At 37.7% G+C, this 22,208-nt stretch overlaps 4 protein-coding genes across 4 annotated transcripts; 1 reads left to right on the top strand and 3 right to left on the bottom strand.

Annotated features, from left to right (window-relative positions):
- The first annotated feature begins 1,046 nt into the window (after positions 1-1,046).
- On the top strand, positions 1,047-4,630 carry LOC103938349 (triosephosphate isomerase, chloroplastic). Its single transcript, XM_009348355.3, has 9 exons — positions 1,047-1,358; positions 1,653-1,679; positions 2,023-2,092; positions 2,479-2,602; positions 3,090-3,174; positions 3,293-3,425; positions 3,508-3,681; positions 4,045-4,127; positions 4,260-4,630. Exons 1-9 carry the CDS (start codon positions 1,143-1,145, stop codon positions 4,314-4,316), a joined length of 969 nt encoding a protein of 322 aa, XP_009346630.2. The 5' UTR covers positions 1,047-1,142; the 3' UTR covers positions 4,317-4,630.
- Positions 4,631-5,587: 957 nt separating this feature from the next.
- LOC103938348 (PI-PLC X-box domain-containing protein DDB_G0293730-like) lies at positions 5,588-9,020 on the bottom strand. The gene has a single exon (XM_009348354.3). The coding sequence runs from the start codon at positions 6,770-6,772 to the stop codon at positions 5,813-5,815; it is 960 nt and encodes a 319-aa protein (XP_009346629.2). The 5' UTR covers positions 6,773-9,020; the 3' UTR covers positions 5,588-5,812.
- A 307-nt stretch (positions 9,021-9,327) lies between these two features.
- On the bottom strand, positions 9,328-9,933 carry LOC103938347. Its single transcript, XM_009348353.3, has one exon. The coding sequence runs from the start codon at positions 9,824-9,826 to the stop codon at positions 9,437-9,439; it is 390 nt and encodes a 129-aa protein (XP_009346628.1). The 5' UTR covers positions 9,827-9,933; the 3' UTR covers positions 9,328-9,436.
- Positions 9,934-11,951: 2,018 nt separating this feature from the next.
- Positions 11,952-22,136, bottom strand: LOC103958506. The gene is made up of 11 exons (XM_048564335.1): positions 21,762-22,136; positions 19,576-21,187; positions 17,875-19,329; positions 17,329-17,714; positions 15,191-16,941; positions 14,546-14,993; positions 14,142-14,304; positions 13,901-14,004; positions 13,355-13,446; positions 13,121-13,268; positions 11,952-12,429 (listed from the first exon to the last, which is right to left on the bottom strand). Exons 1-10 carry the CDS (start codon positions 22,025-22,027, stop codon positions 13,192-13,194), a joined length of 6,354 nt encoding a protein of 2,117 aa, XP_048420292.1. The 5' UTR covers positions 22,028-22,136; the 3' UTR covers positions 11,952-12,429; positions 13,121-13,191.
- Between the last annotated feature and the right edge of the window lie 72 nt (positions 22,137-22,208).

The raw sequence follows: 22,208 nt of genomic DNA, 5'->3' as shown, positions 1-22,208 counted from the left end.
GAGAACCGAACAGAGAATTTCAAGTGCTAAGAAAAATACTTTTAACTGCTCTCAATTAAATTTCTCAATATCTCACATTCTTCGTGTTTGAAGGTCCAAAATGATATCATTCATCCTTAATATAATATTTATCATAAATTATAGTTAAATCCATCAAATGACATTGTTTTTGACGTCGTTCTAAGTTGAACACAGAAAAATGAATAGGCAACAGCTGCTCTACCCACAATCTTAGTGGATGAGCCTAAAGTTGTTTTGAGATGACACCTAGGTTGATAAACCACGTTAGGAGAGAGAATCAAGTCAAACACTTGAAATGCACGTGTAAATACGTACATTTTTACTTTTCGATTCACTTTTTATTTTTGTTGATGAACAAAATCAACGAGATTTTTTAGCAACATAAAGTGTCAAGTTTATGACCTTAGTTCGGTTACTCCGATCATCTAATAAAGATAATATGTAAAGAGACAGATATAGAAGTAAACATAAGATGTACGTGGTTCACTTTAAGTTTGGCTACGTCTACAGAGTAAAGCAGTTCTCATCATTAGTGAGTTCTAATGACTAGTTTAAGTACAATAATGACATTAGAGATTAATTATAGAAGAATGGTCTTCTTTTATAGTTGAGGAAGGTCTTCGGTTTTCGTCCACAATTGATGTGGGACTCTAGAAGTTTTATTCTGACATTAACACATGTCGTTCTGTGATTGGCCTCTTGGTGGGAAAGTGCTTCAACAGGGGTGCCTCAACATGAATCCTTGAAGGTATGAAGTTGACCAATGTTTAGTAATTTCGGGATTAGTCAAGTAAGGTACAAACAGTTGTATTTATTTTTTCTTTTTTTTTTTAAGGGGAATAAGCTAGGCGACCGTTGGTTGGTACCTGACAAACCACCGGTTAAAAAACCAAAGCTAGATTGTTAGCTGGTCAAAAAAAAAAAAAAATTGAAGTCGCGTGCAATTGACGTGTCTAGCAACCGCGTGAAGGCTCCTATCCTAACAACCCTTTCTGGTTACCATAAAACCTAACCACCACAAGTGGCGAAGTTTCTCTCGCTCTCTGACTCACTACCTCACTCGCACCAAACAAGTAAAACACCCCCGACTCGGAAGCTCCCAACTCACTGAGTCAGCAGCCATGGCGGTGGCCTCCACATCTCTAGCCTCCCAACTCTCAGGCCCTAAATCTCTCTCCTCTTACTCGGGCCTCCGGCCGTCGTGCTCCAAGCTCGAATCCTCTCACTCTCTCTCCGCTACCCAATCCCTCTTCCAGCACCTCCACTCCCACCTCCGCCTCTCCTCCTCCTCCCGCAAGGCCTCCAGAGGCGTCGTCGCCATGGCCGGCACTGGAAAGGTAGATTATTAGTTCTATTACTCCAGCTTCCTTCTTGTTATCGCGTCCTTGTCTTTTGTTTGGTTTCCGAGAAAATTGAAAGGAGGGACCTTCGATCTTAATCGATTAAAATTTCATATTTTCTATTGGATTTTCCTAGAAATTTTGAACATTTTAGTACTTATACTCAGAATGCAGTTGTCCTTCACTATAAATTTCTGGAAATTTTCACACGATGTATTCATAGTTATTCATATTTATGGGGTCTCCTTTCCGGAGTTTACTAATTGATTGTATCTTTTATTTTTCTTGCAGTTCTTTGTTGGTGGAAACTGGAAGTGTGTAAGTACTTTTGCTGCATTGTCTATTTGCTTTGTTTTTTGTTCAACGAATTTGCGCGGTTCCTTGATAGAGCATCTGTAAAAAACTACCATTTTTCAATGGATTTTAAATATAAAGCCGGCACAATGCTGCCCTGGTATTTTAATTTTAGTTGTTAATTTCAGTGATACATAATTAATAAGTTTTTCAAAATTTGTATAACCTGTTTTGTTTAATCTATATTCTTAGCCTCTTTTGTTGGATGTTGAAGATGTATATAAGTAGTCAAATTTGAAACCCTTTTAGTATGGTTCGGTTCTTCTTTTGACGTTTTTATCTTCATTTTTTTTTTCCTGTCTTTTAGAATGGCACAAAAGACTCCATCAGCAAGCTAGTTGCCGACTTGAACAGCGCAAAACTGGAACCGGATGTCGGTGAGATAATGCTATGTTTAATCTTCATTATATACCTCTTTCAGTTTGCAGTTGATTTAAAATATTGCTTTTATCCTGTCTTTACTTATACATGAAGAATGACCAAAATTGGGTAGAAAGATAACTCTGCATGAATGGAAGTGAAAAATAAGTTTAGGTGATATGACTTCAGAAAATAAGGCAGCGATAGAATTGTATCTAGGTAAGAAACTTGGAACCATATACAACGGCCAAAAAGGTGTTGGTCATAGATGTTCAAGGGTGGCAAGTCCAACATGTTACTTTGCATGTACATAATGGTTTCATATGTGTAAAATCAAGTTTGTATTGATATCATTTAAGAAGTTTAGTGTTGTTAACTTTTGGTTTTCTTATAACATGTACAGATGTTGTTGTAGCACCACCATTTCTTTACTTAGATCAGGTGAAGAGCTCGTTAACAGATCGTATTGAGTTATCTGGTCAAAATTCCTGGGTTGGAAAAGGTGGGGCTTTCACAGGAGAAATCAGGTCAGTTTCTCTTCCTTGTTAAATTACTAGTAGTTTTTTTTTTTTTCACATATACATGTACTTTCATTTTGCAATGGATGTATGATCTTTGGTTGTGTTGATTGGAGACTATTCTCATTATGACATTTTAAACTTGCTGGGTAGCGGTTTCATAGTTTCTGTTTTTCCCCCTTTCGAAGCTCTTCTCCAATTATGTATGGAATACTTCTTTTTTTTCTTTCAATATAAATGAATTTAAACATTATTCAAGTCCTGTTTGAATTTAGAATCAATTCCACAGGGTTATTAAGTCCTTGTACTTCAAGGAAAGTGAGTGGTCTGTTTCAAGATTGCGACTCAAACATCCATATCTTATAACAGTAGTGTATATAAGCTCTGAGGTGACATGGGTCTCTGATGATTCTCTTATGAATGCATTAGCACACTTCCGTCCGTGTTTTCAGTTTGATGAATTTACATAATTACTAGTACCATTTTCATTTTGCAGTGTGGAACAATTGAAGGATATTGGAGCCACTTGGGTTATTCTTGGGCACTCAGAACGGAGACATGTGATTGGTGAAGATGACCAGGTGAATGCTTTGAAAATCTTTTGTTTAAATTTTAACGGAGGTGTCCTGAATAAAAAAATTTATGAACTTTCTGATCTATTGTAAGTATTCAAAATGTAACTGAAGTTTTTTATTACAGTTTATAGGAAAGAAAGCTGCCTATGCGTTGAATGAGGGTCTTGGAGTAATTGCTTGCATTGGTGAGAAGCTAGAAGAAAGGGAAGCTGGGAAAACTTTTGACGTCTGCTTTCAGCAGCTGAAGGCTTTTGCAGGTAACTTCACCCTTCTTTTTAGTGATTGTGTAGTCAAGGTATTCAGCTTATCCTTTGTATAACCCATGTCTCCTATGCACAGACGCAGTACCCAGCTGGGATAAGATAGTTGTTGCTTATGAGCCTGTATGGGCCATTGGGACTGGTAAGGTAGCCAGTCCAGAACAAGCTCAGGAAGTACATGTAGCTGTTCGTGATTGGCTGAAACAGAATGTGTCAGCAGAAGTTGCATCTAAAACAAGAATTATTTATGGAGGTAACTTTTTTCCTGCAACTTTCTGATTGAGGGTCTGTTTGTTAAAAATTGCACTGCTGCGGTTGAGCAACTTAAATTAGTTATACACTTTCGGCTCAAGAGGGGCCTGTTGATATATGGATTTAACTTCACCTTGAAATTTTGTGTGAGTTTGGTGTTTGGCTTGGCAATAATGGCATCGTTGATGCTTTGACTGTAAGATGTAAAGAACTTTAGGAGACATTCAAATTGTCGTTGTTGTAAATATCATTTGAACATAATGATTCCGCTCAGCTGTCAGCTGGTCAGGATATTCCAGTCTTAGATCTGGACGAATATCTGAGTGCCGGTAGTAGATTTAACTGAATTTGGATATGATTTCAGGATCTGTAAATGGAGGCAATTCTGCTGAGCTTGCAAAGAAGGAAGATATTGATGGTTTTCTTGTTGGCGGTGCTTCCCTAAAGGTATACCCCTGCAATTATTTGCGTTGAGATTTCAAACACGAAGGCGAAAAGCATTACGTGGTTTAGAACCATCTTTTTTTGGTTGCAACTTTTACAAAAATGACACTAACAAGTTGAGTTTTCTTCCTCCAGGGCCCTGAATTTGCTACTATCGTCAACGCTGTGACAGCCAAGAAAGTTGCTGCTTGATTATGGTGGTTCCGAGATCAAATAAAGGGCCGATGCGAAGGTACCTTGAGATTGAAGCATATTGTAACAAATGTACGAGCCAGTTTATCATAAGGAATTTTTTTTCCTGGGTCGTTTTTGAAGTGTTTTCCCCCTCCATAAAGATAGGAAAATATATCTTCTATCCATTTTCCATCGGTCACTTATTGTGTGGTGGACATTAGAGAGCAATACAAGTCATATTATGTGGCATAAACATTTTGAACAAAAGGGTCCTCTCGTAATCAAATCCACATCTTGGGGTCCTCTCTTTCCTGCCCTAAATCTCAATTGAATTCTGGCGTACTGAATTTGGTGGATCAATATTGTAAAACAAGAAACTTTTTTGGTGTGTTACCTGACACATGACGTTACTAATCCACTGTCTTATAATATAGCTAGATGATAGGGTCGGTATTTAATGGATGTTGGGTCTACTCCTAGTAATTAGATACGCGTGTTATATCAAAGCTTGGATCGGTAAACCCGATGTGAGAGTCACATTGAAAAGTTTCTCTAGAATTTAGGAGCAACTAATCAAAGACATCAACGCCAATTAGGCAATCAATCACATGATTAGTCACCAACCATTACTTGCATATCTAGGGAGAGCATTTGTTCAAAGTAAAACTTTGTGAGAAGCAAAGCCTACACTCAAAGCATATATGCCAAACCCACAACCTAATGTAAAACTCAAGCCAAAAAACCCACATCCTCTCTTTTTACCTCTTATACACACACACACGCGCACACAGAGAAACCCTAGCTGCAAGGAGACCGAAGGAGGAAGACAAGGATGGAGTGGTTCTACCCTAAGAGGAGGGGCCCACGGTGGAAGCAAGGTTGGACCGGCCAAACCCTAACCTCAATCTCTGCACCTCCCCTACATTTGCTCACCATCTTTGCCATTGTTATTGCTTTCTTATGGCTTTCTCAGTACACCGACTACAAGTCCCAAATGCAACACACAGCCATCAACGCCCACCTTTTCCTAATATCCTTGCCTATTTTCTTGATATTTTTGGTAGCTTTGTACTCTTCGATTTCTTCTACCGGATGGTTCAACTTCAGGTACCGGCCTTCACAGCGCGAGGCAGTTCAACGAGCAGGCAGGGGTGGCAGCTCAAACTCGCTGTGGGGTGTTGCCATCTTGTTGGTGCTGCTTCTGGTCTTACCTATCATCGGTTCATTCCAAGTGGTTTGGTGGGAGGTCGGATTGATTAAATCGTTTGTTAACTAAAAGATGTAATGGGTTGGAATTGGATAAACGAATGCCTGTGCATTTTAGCATCATTACTATTTTGTTTTATTTTCCCTTTTGAAGTAAATACACAACGGTATGGATAGGCAAAGTTTCAACAATTGTGTCTATCCGAAAGTGTCAACGGTATGGATACACAACTTTACACGTTGAATATTTGCAGAAGGTTGCCATCAACAAAGACAAAGCTACACATGACACAAGCTAAGATGAAAAATCAGGCTTTCCCGTGATCAATTCTTGAGTACGTAACAGCAACACATGCATCAACAAAATCCTCATCTATAAAATCAGTAGAGAAGATTTGCAACCTATCTGCAATACCCCTACAGAAGCACTCCGTTATAAACAACCTCGCAAACTCGTGAATCCGTTGGGTCACAGGTCTAACACACACAATAGGGTTATCAGCCTGAGGTGTCACTGTGTTCTCCACCCTGTAAAAAAATTTCCTTGATGAAATTGGAGGTTGTTCACTCAAACACTTCAAATTGTTCTCGAATTTCGTTGATGGCAAATCCGTGTCAATCCAATCATCATTCAAGTAGACAGAATTCCACAGAGGCGCCCCTGCCTCAGGGGAAGGTGAATTCCTCGGCTTCCACACGCATATTATTCGCTTCGGCAACAACTCTGAAATAGTCTTGTTGAACACATTGTCGTCCTGGTTGATAAGGACCTCTCCGAGCTGATCCACCAAATACTTATCGAAATCAGGAGGGTCTTGGTGCCCATATTCCGTCCTGATTTCAAGGAGTATGATCTCAGACTTTGTTTCGGACAGAAATTTTTTAATGTCCTTGATCACAACATCAATGTGGTACGTGATAAGAATTCCGTGGCACACCCGGCGATCTTTTTGAACCCGAATGTCAAGCACTCTGGTGCCTGTGACAAGCTGTTTGTATATAGACATTGTTTGGCATTGTCCAAAAGGCCTAGTGATGCATGGAATTCCAATCTTGTCGGTTGCAGAATCATGAGTTCCCGGCCATACAATTTTGTTTATGTGAACTTTTTTCGGGTTGATTCCCGCCATCCAATTTTTCCTGTCTGGAGGCCTGTAGGCACATGCTGGGAAGTCCTCACCAACGCTTTGGTGGAGATCGCGTAGTGCTTTCCCCTCCGTTGAGATCGCCTTCCGGCGTTCGAGCTGTTTAGGGAAGCAGGAACCCATTGTTAATAAGAATTAAAGATTAAGAAGAAGAAGAGAAGAAGAGTTAAGGTTATGCTCTTCCTCTTCTTCTTGTTCTGAGGATGAAAATTATGGATTAGGCTGAGCAGAGAAATATTAAGATTATGGGATATAAAAGGAAGCATCGTAACGTTTAGAGAGAATAATTTTTATTAGAGTCTAAGTTATTGATTTGTAGTAGAAACTGATTATTTTCTTTTGAGCAGAAATCTTGTTGATATATTATTATCTTCAAATGTGTTGTTTTTTAGGGCTTGGAAAGTCTTCCATTGATTGAGTAATTGGTGGAGAGTTATAATCGATTCTTCTCTTGTTTTGATCCACTTGTATTCGTTTGTTTTTTTCCTTGATTGGTCCACTTGTTTGGCTCTCCAAAGTTATATGACCTGTTGGTTTTCATTTAATTTTCCATAACATTTCCAAAGGTAGAAAGCAAACTTGTGTACGGAGACCTTTTATTTCCACGTCATTTATTCAACACTTCTTATAAGAGCATTATACTTTATTGTATTTGGTCTCATCCAATCTCCTTCAATCCCCACTCAAGAAAAAATTACCCTAACCAGACAGTTGTAACGAATATCTGCTTGTATTATTATAGAAAATTTGTATAAGAATACCCTCTCCTCTCATAAGACCTTATTGTATTTTATCTCATTCAATTTCATGCGATCCCTGCTCTTTTCTCCTAATAAGATAGCCCTGACGAATATCTTCTTCCATTGTTATGATTAATGGTCTATTAATGACATCCATTATTCCATATGGATTGCTTCAACCAGGACAAAGTTCACTATTCCTTGCCTTCTCATTTCATCAACAGCTACATTTGATCAATGGAATCCCACCATTTGTCCGCCATTTGTTTTCCATTTTCTTGAAAAGTAATAAGATGCTTTCATGACGTTTATAATCCATACATGTTTCATGATAAGGTCGTTCTGAGGATAACCACACCTTTTTTTTGGATTTTTGGATTCACAAATTTTTATTAACTGTTAAATTATTAAACTTATTTGTAATTTTTTAAATTTAATTAGACTTGTGTGTTTCATTTATGTGTCACATCAGCACTTAACAAAATATTTGACAGAATTGTAATGGAAATGCTACATTGATTTGGGACATTTACTTGCGGGACTACATTGATCGATTTTCAATTTTAGGAACCATTTTGATGTCGCAGGTCAATTTTAGATACCATTTTCATGTCGCGGGTCAATTTCAATGATCATTTATGAGAAAAAATGACTTATGAGACTCATTTATGTGCCACATCAGCACTTAACAAAATTGTGATGGAAGAACTACATTGATTTGTGACACCTATTTTCAGGAACTACATTAATTGATTTTCAATTTTAAGGATCATCTTGATGATGATCGTCAATTTCAGAGACTATTTATGATAAAAACCTGAATCTAAAATATGCCCTTACTAATTTGGCCTGATATATTATTTGAGGTAAGGATTATGATTATCTATAAGAGTCCCTGATTATTCAAGGGTCGGTTTGCTAAGAGCAGTCGACGACAAAGACAGGTGTCGGTAGGGTTGGTTTGGGTTAATTTATAATTAAATGGGTTAGGGCGGGTTGTTTTCAAAGTTTGATTACAGATGTGAGAGAAGTCAGACGTAAACAAATAGCTGAAAACGAAATACACAATATGAGGACATTACCAGGCTAAATTCCTTGTCTTTTGGCTGGCCGGCTTGACAATTATCTCATAACCTTGAAGCACATAAGTTGCTTATCTAATTATTTTTTATCAGAACCGTTCATGTACTTGCTACATATATTTCTTCGTATCAGTAAGATCAAATTATTTTAGTCATATGCATTTGAGTGTAACAAGTAACATTCTTATTAATTATTAATATGAGTCACGAGTCTATTTGGCCCCTCGTCTAACTAATAGGACAAACTTCATATGAAGAGCAAACGGATCAAGCAATTGACTTATTTGATTGTACTCAAGTCTCACGATGCCTCAACACAACTTTATGAATATTTGAAGGTTTCATCCCAAAATCAACTGGCAACGTGATCGGAATTATCAAATTCCTTTTAAGTTACTTTTCTGATGTGGGATAATTTTTTTTCACATACTCAAATAGGTTACCTATTTCATGTTTCTATAAATATGATCACTTACAAATTACAACAACCCTAGCTTAAGTATAAAGTTTGCCTATAATACGTACTTTGGACAGTTACTTATTATTCCCAAGCAAGCAAATTAGGCTAATGAAACAATTAGAGAAACATATAACGGAAGAACCTAAAACCCACAATGATCATATTACATATAGATGGAATAAAGAAGGAAACGTTTTTTTTTTTTTTTTTTTTTTGACAAACTGTATGACAACAACATAACAACATAAGATACTTTCATTTCAAATCACAGATTATGTTACATTTTTTCTTGAACTGTGAGTCTAAATTCAAAATCAGACAATATAAACATTTGCATCTCTTTCTTTCATGAAATTTTTATCATGATTAGTATGAAAGTAAAAAGCAACACAGAAATTTGAAGTAGAAGATCAAACTTCACTATATACAGCTCCAATATACACATACAAAACTTGAACTCAGAGCATAAAAAAAAACAAACAATCCTACTACATCCGCATGCTAATTAAATGAGCCAGCTATCACGAAAAGAAGACTGGTATTGCAGCAAAACAAGCAAGAGAATAATGAAAGCAGCAACACCCCAAGGTGAGCTTCCCTCTGAAGGTATATGGTGAGTCCTCCGGCGGCGGTCCCACGGCGACATGGAGAAGAGCCAACCAGGATCCATAGATGAGAGCCCCTTCACAATGAGGATGAGAAATATTGGCGTGAGCAAAAGCACCCAATTGAATTGCCCTTCAGCTTCTTCCACAGCTGACTCGTAGGAGGAGTACCATGAGATGCCCAAGAAGATGGAGATCACTGCCAGGATTAGGAGTACTGGGTAGGGCAGAGGGCTTAGAGAAAACCCTTCTAAGAAGGAGCTGGTTTGGCTTCTTCTGTAGTAAGCCATGTGATTTGGAGGGAAGATTTTTTGTTGTTGGAAAGAGAGTAGATTTATTCAAGAGGTTGTTATGGATTCAAGGTCTTGTGGTTTTATAGACAAAAGATGGTGGGTTGGGGAGTAAATGTTTTGGAGGTATGCAACTTTCGAATTAAGTAGAGAATAATGCTTGGGTTTTCTGTATAAAAAAGTCATTTTCTCCTTTATTGTAAACCACCGACTCACACGCATAAACAAGTAATTTATGAAAAACAAAAATTCTGCACACATTATTAAACTCTGATTTGTTTAAAGAAATTAAAAAATATAAAGGATCAAGTATTTCTTTGAGTAATGCTTTTGATAAGGCAAAATTGTTCACATTATCGACGCATTATTTAATACAAATCATAATTAGAAAAGTTCATCCATCATTAATGTAGTCAATTTTACGTATCTAAATGACATTATTGTTTCTTTGTTAAGAGTATATGCTTAGATATTTGGTTTTCGATTTCTTTGTTTATATTGCTTAATAAAGTTGTGGGGTTTGATGGGTGAAGTGGAGGGCAATGCAATGGTCGACAAGGAAAACAAGACCAATAAGATAAGAAGAGTTGTTTAACTTATGCATACGTGTCTGCTTTCAAGCACATGAACTCTCGTACGATACCTGCACCGGCCAAAAAGAAAGAGATTCCAGTAAATATTATAAAGATAAAAATGCAGTGATTGATAAAGACATATATATAGTTTATTTTACATATTTTAAGCTTCTACCATTTTTTGTGCAAGAAAAAGGAAAAGAAGGTTTGACGATTTTAATCGTTGCCTATGTTACAAGGGAATTTGTTGAGATTGATTTTCTGTAAGGTGATCCGCAAATGAATCCCATAATATGGGTTTGATTAAAAAGATTCCTACAATACATATATGTTTTCCCAATATTAATTTTGTTTAAATTTGATCGACATTTTTTTTTTAATTGAAAGGAGGAAATTGAACTTTAACATGCTCTGGAATTGAAAAGAAAATTAGTACCTACACTGTTACTAAGAGCTATTGCTAAGCTTCCCTTCAATTAGGTCATCAACTTGAGAGCGTTGATCTCGTGGCAGAAAAAAGAGGATATTATATGTACTTATAAATAATTAAGTTATTTTTTATATTGTTAATTGATTTAATGATGAAATCTCATACTTTTTTTTATAGTATCAGAACATATTGTTTCATATATAAATCTTAACTGTTACACATACTTTATGTCACACAATTTATGTTATTCGGATGACAAATTATAAATAATTACGTTTCATATTTCCAATGCGTTGCATGCATCCACTATGTGTCCCAACAAAGAGTCGGTGGAGGCTTCCAATCCGTTGCATGCATCCATCCCCTCTGTGTGCCCTAGCAAAAAGTCGGTGGAGGCACTTTAACTTAAAATATCAACCCTCTGAGCCCGATGATAATTACAACCCCATTCCTCCACTGGACATGAAAATTTAATAATAGAGCGGACGTTGACTCAGTTGATACTGACGCAGTTGAGCAGGTGACCAGTGAATATTCTTGACCATCAGATGACTAGGGAATATGTTGCAGGACGAAACAAGGGTGGATGGAAAGAACGGGGGATAGGTATGGGGAAATCAATCAATCAGAGTAACAAAGAAAAGTTTAACGTTTCTAATCGTGAATTCACTCAACACGATCAAATTAAACGTTTGATTTGAGAAAGAAAAAACAACTCACTTCGAATACACAAAGCAAATATAATTTTCATTCAATCAAATGTTTAGCTTTACTTTCTGATGGGTCCTCTCTTCTTCAAAATCCATACATCTTTTATCAGTGTACGAGTTTAGGCTCAATGGGGACATGAAACAGAGCACCTAACAACGTTTCTTTTACAGACCATGAACCACAATATCTCCCCTTTCGTTCTTGGGCTGATTGGGAGGGTTTTAGAGTTTGAGCCTTTATGTTTTTCCCAAGGTTAGAGTAAGCTGTAATCAATAGGATTTTGGAGAGGAGGTCGAATAAGAACGGAACTATCATTGGACTAAGAGCTAATCGACGAAAATTTAGTATTTCGATTCGCTTGTGCCATCAATCACCAGCTGAGGATAGTGAAGAATACAAGAAAAACACATGCGAAATCTACAATCATATTCTCGAATTCAGAATCATGTTACAACCATATTTTACCCAAATTTGATTGAGTACCAACAACCTTAACTCATTACATACAATAATTAAACCAAGAAGAGTCTAAGATGAGTACTAGACAAACCAGCTCTCTTGAAACTACAGCGGCACTTTTTCAGAAGTAGCCACACTTGCAAGGGCGCCCACACTTCCAACACGGTGGAGGCATAAAACACTGCTTCTTGGGAGTTTCCGACGACAACCAATGCACAACCGCTAGCAACAGCAACGGCATGGCTATGAGCCCCCAATTGATCTCAAACGTGGGGGTTTCAACATTGAAGGAGATCAAAGACGACAGAAGAAGAAGCACAGCGGCCACCGCCAAGAAAACCAGAACCGGGAATGAGGAGGGGGCCTCTCTTCTGCAACAGTGATGTCCCATCAAGATTCAATGGCCTCTGTCAATGGAAGTTGATGTTCTGCAGAGAAAAAAAAAAAGCACATGGAAATTGAAATTTGAAACCCAATTGACAAATATAAACAAGGACTAGCGCGTATATCTTATAGGTCTCAACCGCACAAGTTTCTGGTGCTTTCTTTTGGACTAAGCATATGGTTTGGTGGTTGCTCAATCAATCGTTTTCATACCAGCTGCCTAATCATACCATTTAGGAATATAGAATCACTAAATATCCCAAATGAAAGGGGACCAGCTGAATAAGGAGTGTGCGTAGAGGAGTACATTTTAGGTGAGAAACACATCATGATCATGATCCTATCGTTAGAGGTCGTACGTAGTGCAGTTCTAACAAAAACACTTTTGAGCAAAAGTGCTTTTTACACTCGTAAATAGGCTCTAATACCACGACAACATGAATCAAACAATTGGACAAGACAAGATTTTCCACATATTATGACAACAAACAATGAGGAAACGTTTAAAGTTGCACCGTTTATGCTTAAACTTATGCTCAAACAAGCAACAAAATTCTGACCCAAAAAGGGATGACAGCCCATTAACATAGATATGTTAGGCCCAAGTCTGTATTATGAACAGAGCTTTGTAACTTCAATGAGGATTTGCTACCATTTGTAGCTTAAAGAATGAGAAAGATATGACTACAAATTTATAATCATACATTACATTTTACCCTATTTGTTACAACTTACATGTTAGGAGAGTTGTGTAGTCATGTCAAAATGACGATGCCTGTATAGCCCACCGTAGGAAAGAGCTTCGGTTAGACTTTTCCCTGGTATTGGAAATTGAGTTCGTAATCATGTTTTAAGGTTGCCAAAGTGTTTCTGCAAGGACCCTCTGCACAAACAAGAAGAAAATGTGAGACTATTTAAATGCCCTTCAAGTCATACATTTTAGCCTTGATAAAGTTAAAATTGTTTTACCTCCAAAAATGGTATGAAGACGTTGAAGATCGTCTGGTGAGCAAGTATCTATTAGCGCGTATACACCTGGTCTTAGAGCTTCATCTATTTCCCTGAATATTGAACATAAAATAGTTCAGGTAGTCTGAATGACATGAATGTATGTCGGTCAATCCAAGATTGTCCGCTCCAAAGGTTAATGCTTTTGGAGATAGTAATGGGTCACTTGAACATACATCTATTTTATAATATTATTCTCCCATTGTACAAAAATTGGAAGGCAACATCACTTCAAAGTTCAAACTCAAGTTTCTGGAAAAGTTTTAAGAGGGAAGAAAATGGGAAGAAAGTGATTTATAAACATAGGATCAACACCCTCACCCCTCTTCCACCTTAACCCGAGGCCAGCGGGAGTTGATATAACGTACTAATTTTGAATGTACTAATTCATAACAAAAACAATTGAGACATACAAGTGTATAATTATCTTATCAGTTATGCCTTTTGAGCTCATCAAGAATCTCACGAACATTACAACAACAAATAATCTAAGGTACCAGAAATTACCTTTTGATGCCTGTTTTACGGGGGCCATGTCCTGAATAAACCCATATGTAATTAGATAAAAATTGGGCACAGTGCGGACCAAAGACATCCTTTTGATGTCTTATCTGCAAAATAGATATGACAAAATCTGGTGAGAAAGATCTCATTGTGTTTTCTCCCTTTCGACATAATGGAACATATACCCAAAATGTAAGACGATAAAGATAACCTTAGCGAGGCATGCATACGAAAAGTCACCTACCTCTTCATAAATCCTTCGGAGACTACCAGCACATTTCACTCCCTCAGCCACTTCCCATGAAAAGAAACCTTTCTTCACAACTGCATCAGCATCCACTGTCTCCAAACAATGAAGAAGTATACGAACAGAAGCTTCAAGTATAGCAACACACCGTTCGCATTCACTAGAAATTACGAAACAACAATTCAATTATATTCTAAGTCTACTTGATGAGGATGAAAAACAAAAAAAATGAAAATAAATTCAGCATGCATCGCAACCCTCTTCAATAATCAATTTGCAGAAAATGAATATCAAAAGCTTAAAACTATTCTTCTTCATATTCAGCCTTTACTTTTATGTTTTCCAGCTTATTCCCAAGGTTAATAGTCGTGAGGTTTTTCATACAAAAGGAATACAATTACCTTTTGTGATGCTTCAGAACATTATGTAACAATCGGCAGCAAGCAGAAAATAGGTCAACCGAGTATTGCCTATCTATGCCAGAGAAATGTGAACTTGCTACTGGATTAGAGACTTGGTTATTTGGAATTGTTGAAGAATCATCAGGAATAGGAGCTTCTGAAAGTTTTAAGAGATGGAAGTCTTGAAAAAGTGCTGAAGGTATACGTAAAGATTGTGCTACATGCCAGGGCTCCATTTGGTACAGAGCATGTTTGCCAGAAATTCTAACCAGTACATCAACACACATAAGAATAACTGTTCCTGGATCTGGATCAGTATCAGTATCACCTTTACTCTGGATCACTCGCTCATAAAAGATTAGTGGACTCTGCAAGTGTAGAATAACATTGAATACACTAGCAATGAAGCTCTGGATGTATTTTTTAACGACCTTCAAACGTTTATGTCCTGAAAGAAAAATAAATGTTCAGTCCAGCAAGTCCCAACAAACTGTAATCATATGCACTTGAAATCTATATAAAATACGTACTAATAGCCAACATGACTATTATGCATAACATAGCGGTGATAGACACCTTAGAGAATATAGTAGAACTGTTTGATCCAAAATTACTGAATATTCCATCGATAGATGTGTTGATTACCTGAAACAAATTCCAGAACCAAATCCAAGCAATCAATGCCAGCTGCAACAACTGAAGAAACCTTTCCGCCATCTGCACTTCCAGTATGTATGTCATAACTCATGGTGCACCCTTCCCGCACACCAACTAGTGCTCTCTCTATAGCTTGTAGAGCAGATAAAAGATGCAACTCTGATGGTCTCTCTATGAACACTCTGAACGATGACCTCAACCTAGCTTTAAGTTCATCCAATAAGTATGGCCAGCCAGACAGAGATGCTTCAGAAAATCCCATAGGAGAATGGAGCATTTTGGTGCTTGACTCTGTCTCATGGGATACTAGGGTGGCTCTTTTTCCCTGTAAAGTTATGCATTTCCCCAAAGCCCTTAACTGTAGCTGAACCATCTTATCATACAAATTTCTGGATAGCGTAGGATTAGTCAGAGGAAAATGCTTGGCCAATTCTTCCAGATACTTCAGAACACCGTCTAAACACACAAAATAAAAGAAGTGTGGCACATGATTCATGTCCACTGATTCCAAAAACAGGACTTGTGTGATGCCAGTAAAAGAATGCACCAAGCTTGAGGACAGGGGAGCACTATTCATATGCAAACTCAACCTCAAAATAGCTGAAGATGCAATAAACAACTGCCTGAGCAAAAATGCTGCATCCGGGTAATCACCTTTTAGCAGGCGTCTCAACAAAGGCTTATTTAAAGATTGCAATTCAAATGAATCAACATCAGTCAATGCACTGGAAGCCAAAACAGCACCTTTCAAGTGCAACTTTCTTCCACGGACACTACCAGATCCTGAGTCATCATGGATGTCACGTGATGCTGAGCAGGTCATTGCTACTCCAGATTCATTATGCAGTCCACCACATGCAATATCAGTCTCAACACCAGTGCCTTCCGGTAAAAAATCCTCTGTACCGGACTCTACCTTTGTCTTTTGAATATTTTGAGCATCACATAAAGTTCTGGACTGTTGATTATTGTCGAAAAGCAACATTTGTAAGAGAAGACTAGAAAACTCTGCAAAAACATTTATACAGAGGTTAAGTTCGGTGATGGGTTCAAGTTTCCGCCTTGATGAGTTTGCTTCATGATCACGATCACTATTTCTCACATTTGTATGGTTCACAACACATACTAGGCCCCATAAATACCCACAAAGGCAAGAAATTAATGATGAAAACTTGTTCAAATTCAGAGCATCAACATCAATCCCCACTTTTCTCTTATAAGGGCCATTCTTCAAATTCAATAGTACGCTTTGCATCTGTTCCGTCAAACTCTTAGCAATAATGCCTACACTTTTCCTGGCATCAATAGAGTTGGAAGGATCCAAGCACTGATCAGATTCCCTTGAATTACTATGCTCATGGACAGTTTCAGCATTCAGTTTGGAAGCATTAGGACGATGATCAACATGATTAAGTTGATATTTACTTGATGTCAGAAACACATAAAATGTGTGATCCATCAGCGACAAGATCATGTCATTAAATGGGAGACGATTATCTTTTGAAAATGACTCTTGAATCCCAAGAACTGCATAAACTGACTTGTAAAGCCATGACACAGGAAATGTATCCTCAAGTAACACGGAAGCATGTGAGGTTTGACCAGCTGCTGTCTTCTCTTCACAAGCCAGAATTATGCATTTTAATGCCTTCCGGCAAGACACAAACAGTCTGAAGAGCTCGTGATAATGATGTGAGTTCAATGCATTCTGACAATCTAATAAGCCGCCAACAAGAAGCCTGAAAAACACAGAACAGGTAATATTAACAAATATCTTCATCGAATGACTACAAAGACTACACTTATCAGAGAGCTTCAATTGTTAAGCACATAAATGTTTTCCATGAGAAATGAATTCTTTAGGCTGCTGGGAAAAAAGGTGCACATGAGACTATAGAAAGAAAGCTCAGAAGTTGAAAGAGTTTGTCAGTGACGAGCAGTTCTGCGCAAAACGCTTTCTGAAACAGTTTTACAACAAACAACATTTTTATGAAATAATTGCTCACCACAAGATTTTTATATTTTATATTTTATTGAAAAAAAATATAGCAACAAGAGCTATTATGGGGGACCATTGGTGCCGCATCACACCATAAAAAATGATGTTGATGGGATAATGTTTGTACCTTTCAAGGTTGAGTATAGAAGTCACATAAAGTGAAATTGATCTTGAACTCAAATGACCTTTTGGCATGTGGCACAATAGATTAAGTAAACTCTGGCAAGCAGTAAATTTCATGATTGTCAATGGTAGGGCTTCTTGTTCCTTGCAACTTCCTGTAAGAAGCTTATCAGAAGCACCAGTGACCGGATTTGCTATGGAGGAACGGTCAAATACGTTATGTTTATTAGAGGAAACAACCACTGATGAGTTCTCCAGGTCATTTAAAACTTTCACCCAATTTGGTGATGATTTGAAATCACAATCGCCAGATGAAAAGTCACTGATGAATTGTACTGTTGAATTCTCCAATGCACGGCAAAAACTTGATGCAAAATGCCTGCGGACAAACTAATAGAGGCGATAGAATAAATACCTGGGTAGAAATTTTTTTCTATAAAGGCACATAGAATAGTGTATGTCTCAATAAGAGAATAAAAAGGTGTAACAAACATGAATTAACACAAAATGGAGTCAATGAAGCACCATGTGATGTTTGATAGAAGCTTACTCTTTGCTCATACAGAATGGAGTCAATGAAGCAATGTGATGAGACTTGATGCAAGGTTACTTTCTTCATCCTGTCAGCTGCATGGTTATTGTGCTCTCTAACCACCCCAAAGCTGCTTCTTACACAGGGAAGGGAAGTTTGGATTAAAAGAGAAAGGAATGTCTTCAAATTCTTTTTAGTCGCATGAGTGCACCAGGTATCAATATTGTGGCAAAGAATCCACCAAATTGCAGTTGGCAGTGACTTCTTGTTCAAAGCAGAAACACTGAAATCCCATTCATCAGTTTCCTGGGCAACCATTTTAGTACAACTTGTATCATCAGAAGTGAAGATTGGCCGTTGATCTTCAGACACTAATGAAAGGTGCTCCATTAGAAAACCAGTAAGACCTGCCGCCTCTTCCCTCAAGGCAGAGATGTGCCTTTCCAACTTTTTGATTCTTTTATGACACCTTGACAAGCCAGCATCTTCAGGCAACCTGACTTGCACCAGATTTTTGTTATGTTGCATCACATATTCAGAAGACTTTATATGCCTATTCAAATCAACAAGCCTTCTAAAAGCCATAGCATGCATTACATAAGTCAAAGACCAAGAATCTGTTGCACAGTTCTTACAATAGATGTTTGAAATGGATTGAATAACAACAAGAAGAGGAGCTGAAGGTTGCTTGATCCAAGAAAAATATCCCCCACTGGTCCAGTCAGTCATCTCCATCCAATCACTACCAGAGTATGATGCGAATGAATCTCCCATTGCTGCTGACATCTTTCTTGATAAATCTGGAGGCATAAGGCTCGTTGCTGACCTATATAAGCTTTGGCAGGACATATACAATCGAAAGAAGAACACAAAAACCCAATGAGTGGATAATCCAAATATCAGCAAATTGGTTTTGTTCTCAGCTGTCTCAATATCAAAACCTTTTCCCGTGACAGAAAAAAGGAACTTGTTTAAAGAATCTGGCTGTTGTGAAACCAGATGGCCCATGCAAGGAAAAAGTAATGCTATAAGGTCCTTTATAGAAACTCCAAGGAGATTACAGTTTCCAGTTGTGGCAAATAGTGAGTCTAGCACTAGTGCATACATTTCAGACAACCCTCTCCCCAAAAGCTCAGCTTCCAGATTAAAACCATGCGAGCTACTTTGCACATCCCAATTGTCAACTTCCTTTTCATCAGATTTTGAACAACTAATTTTCATCCACTCTAGAGATTCTGATATATCGACAGTTAACTGCCCAATAAACCCACTTGCTTGGCCTTCTGGTATGGACTTTATAGCTTGTTGGATTGCAATCTTAAACTCTTGCGAGCATAATAACATTTCCACTGATTTTGCATAACCTTCACCATGTAAAGAAATCACAAATCTAGTATAGTTTCGTTCACCATCACCATTATGTGAACTTAAAAGCCTTATTGCTTTACACAATGCAAAAATGGTATTATTCACCTGCAGTACAATAGTAAAATGACGGGGTTAAACAACAGCAAAACCTCAAGGGAACAAAACAGACTCTTAGTTCTAGAAATGATCTGTGGCAAATTGACAATTCATGACCCGCCCCCTAAAATTCGTGAGTGGAACTGGTAAAATAGTTGATTTCGGAAACAGCAATACATATATAATCAGGTATATGTATATGCATGCAGAAGTTAAAAAGCGGCCAAATGCTTAATCAAAGAGCATTCTACTAACCTGGCGAAGTTGACTATAGAGAACAACTAATTGACATCCAATATCGGTTATCTTGAAAGATAATGAGCACCGATCCGGAACATCCATCAGTGAAATCCCAATGGCTAAGTGAGAAAGCATCAGAAGCCACAAGCTTACTAAATCATTCTCTACAACCTCATATTCAATTTCCATTAGATACCCCACAGCAGAAAGCACCTCATTGGCTATTAAAGTTAAAGCATCCACGTGTGTCCTGTTAACTACATCATACTTTGATGACTGAATTAAATTGGAGGACAATGATATAATCATATTATAAACCTTCTTCAAGAAATTAAGGCAAGCTCCAGTAGATGTATCCTCCGTTCTCACATAAACCCTTTCATGCATAAATCCAAAAACTAAATTATTAACAGATTTAAGCGTGCAATGAACATCCAACAATACAGGTCCCATTTCCAGCTTAGTTTCAAGATAGCCGTTAATCTCAAGCAGAAGAGGCTCCATAATCAGTACAAAAAAATCAAGAAGTGACTTTCGTGTTTCCGCATTGAAGCTAGTTGAGCAGTAATTCTTTTCAGCTAGTGCAGTACTGGTTGAACCTTCAGTCTTCCCCATCATTTTGGTATTTTGAGTCACCACTGAAGCCCTTTTTAGCTTTTTAACTTGATCGATGAGCAAGCGAAATAGTTCTCCTATGCTTTCCACTGCCAAAGCATTCTTTCCAGCTAAAATTCTTTCCAGTTTATCAAATAAATGTCTGTGATAACTCTTGAGCGTTGTTTTGGAGTCCTTTGACTTCCCAGAATTGGATGTGGCATATTTTTCACTACTGCACAAGCTCAAAAATCCATCAATGTGGATTGGGTGATACAGCCCATGAGATAATACTTCTTCAACTAGCTTCAATAAGTTTCTTGTCCAATCAGGATTAATTCCCTCAATCTGAAGATGCAAGAGACCCAAGAGATGCAACAGAGGCTCAAGGAGTTTATTGATAAAATCACGAAATCCGTTCTTCCGAGCTGGGTGGGCCCTCAAAAACTTGGCAAATGGCTCAAACACCAAGCTCACAAATCGGAAAACAAAGTCACCTCCATTGCCACAGGCAAGATTTTCACCGTAAAATTTGTGGACTAGATCAAGCACTGCACCTACAGTTGAAACCCACAGATCTAAATTTTCATTTGATAAGCCTCCATGGGATGAAAACACCAAAGCTATGCAATCAAGCACAGTATTGTACAATTGTAACCCTTCACTACTGGAAAACAAAGTCAAGCGTGAAGATGTTTTGTTCAATAAGGACAGTGCATTTCTTGCGATCAAATCAATAGAGTGTAAAAGGTTCCGTGAGAGATTTAGAGAAACATTCACTTTCAAAGACTCCTCCAAACAGAATTTGAAAATTTCCCAGCATCTAACATCCAAATATGTGTCAATAACTTCGGCTTGATGCTTCTCTCCGCCACTCTGAATTTTCTTTCCTGAAGAAATCAACAATGACTGGATCCAATCATTGACAAAAATTATTAAACGTGACATATTGACTGCTTGAGTATCCTGGTTACTCTTGCCGCCTTCTTCTTTCGCTCTAGATATCACAAAACCATAAGCTAGTTCCACCTTCCTGCATTTTCATTCCTCAGTTATCAGAATTAAATCTTCTTTCAGATTAGAAAGTACATTCATCAGAATTAAATCTTAACCCTCCTTTTGTTCACTTAATGAGGAAATGAAGACAACATGAAACTTGAATCTTGGTTTCTACTCTCAATTGCGGAAGGAAATCTGATGGATTAAGTCTAATTCAACCAATTTGGCTCAAATGGGATTATAATTTCCTTGATTCCCCTTCTAAGACACAGCTTCATCGACTTTACATTTCATTAATCTCGGTTCCTACTCGTAAAATAAATAAACAAAAACACTCAAATATCGAAATATTTTAGCCAAGAACCAACCTTTGATCACAAAATTTTAAATTAAGTTTACTTCACTCATTAAAATCAAAATCAAAATCAAATTTTCCATTCTGTCGGCTGAGAAACTTTTAGGAACATAAATCACATCCATCAAACTCAACGTAATCAAATTTCTGCACTTCCGAAACTATCAATTGATTGAATTCGAACATTTTCGCAATCTAAACACATTAAAGCAAATAAAGAAAACGAAAAGGTAAAAAATATACTCATACTCACTTCTCAAGATCAATTTCCTTGTTCTGGATTGACAAAACCAACTCCAGGTTCCGCCATGGACCGCCTTCTTCGAGCTTGTGACTGGGTTCTCTCGCCTCGTGCTTTTCATCTGCTCCAACTTCAATCATTTCTTGCGGTTCACTCTCCTTCTCTGAGACAATAATACGCTGCGTTTTGGAAGGCCTTTCGGATGCTCCGAGACTCCTCTGCTTTCTCTTTTTGTTCTTCGATCGTTGAGCTTTAGGGGTGGCTTCGGAGCCGGCCATTGTTGAACTCCTGTCAGTCACTGTGGTTTTTAGGGTTTAACGGATATACAACAAGTTGAACTTGTAGGGTTTAATGGACTCGGTCAGGGCAGGGTGGAGGGTTGAAGAAAGGATGAAACGGCAGCGTGCTGAATTATTGGATATTTTGATAAATAACCGTATTTTGTAGCACGAAATAATT

Source organism: the organism of the source record quoted next, unplaced genomic scaffold (assembly GCF_019419815.1).
Source record: "Pyrus x bretschneideri cultivar Hongxiangsu unplaced genomic scaffold, Pyrus_bretschneideri_v1 Contig10, whole genome shotgun sequence".
Classification (NCBI taxonomy): domain Eukaryota; kingdom Viridiplantae; phylum Streptophyta; class Magnoliopsida; order Rosales; family Rosaceae; genus Pyrus; species Pyrus x bretschneideri.
The sequence above is the reverse complement of the archived record's forward strand: the minus strand, read 5'-3'. Positions and strand labels throughout refer to the sequence as shown.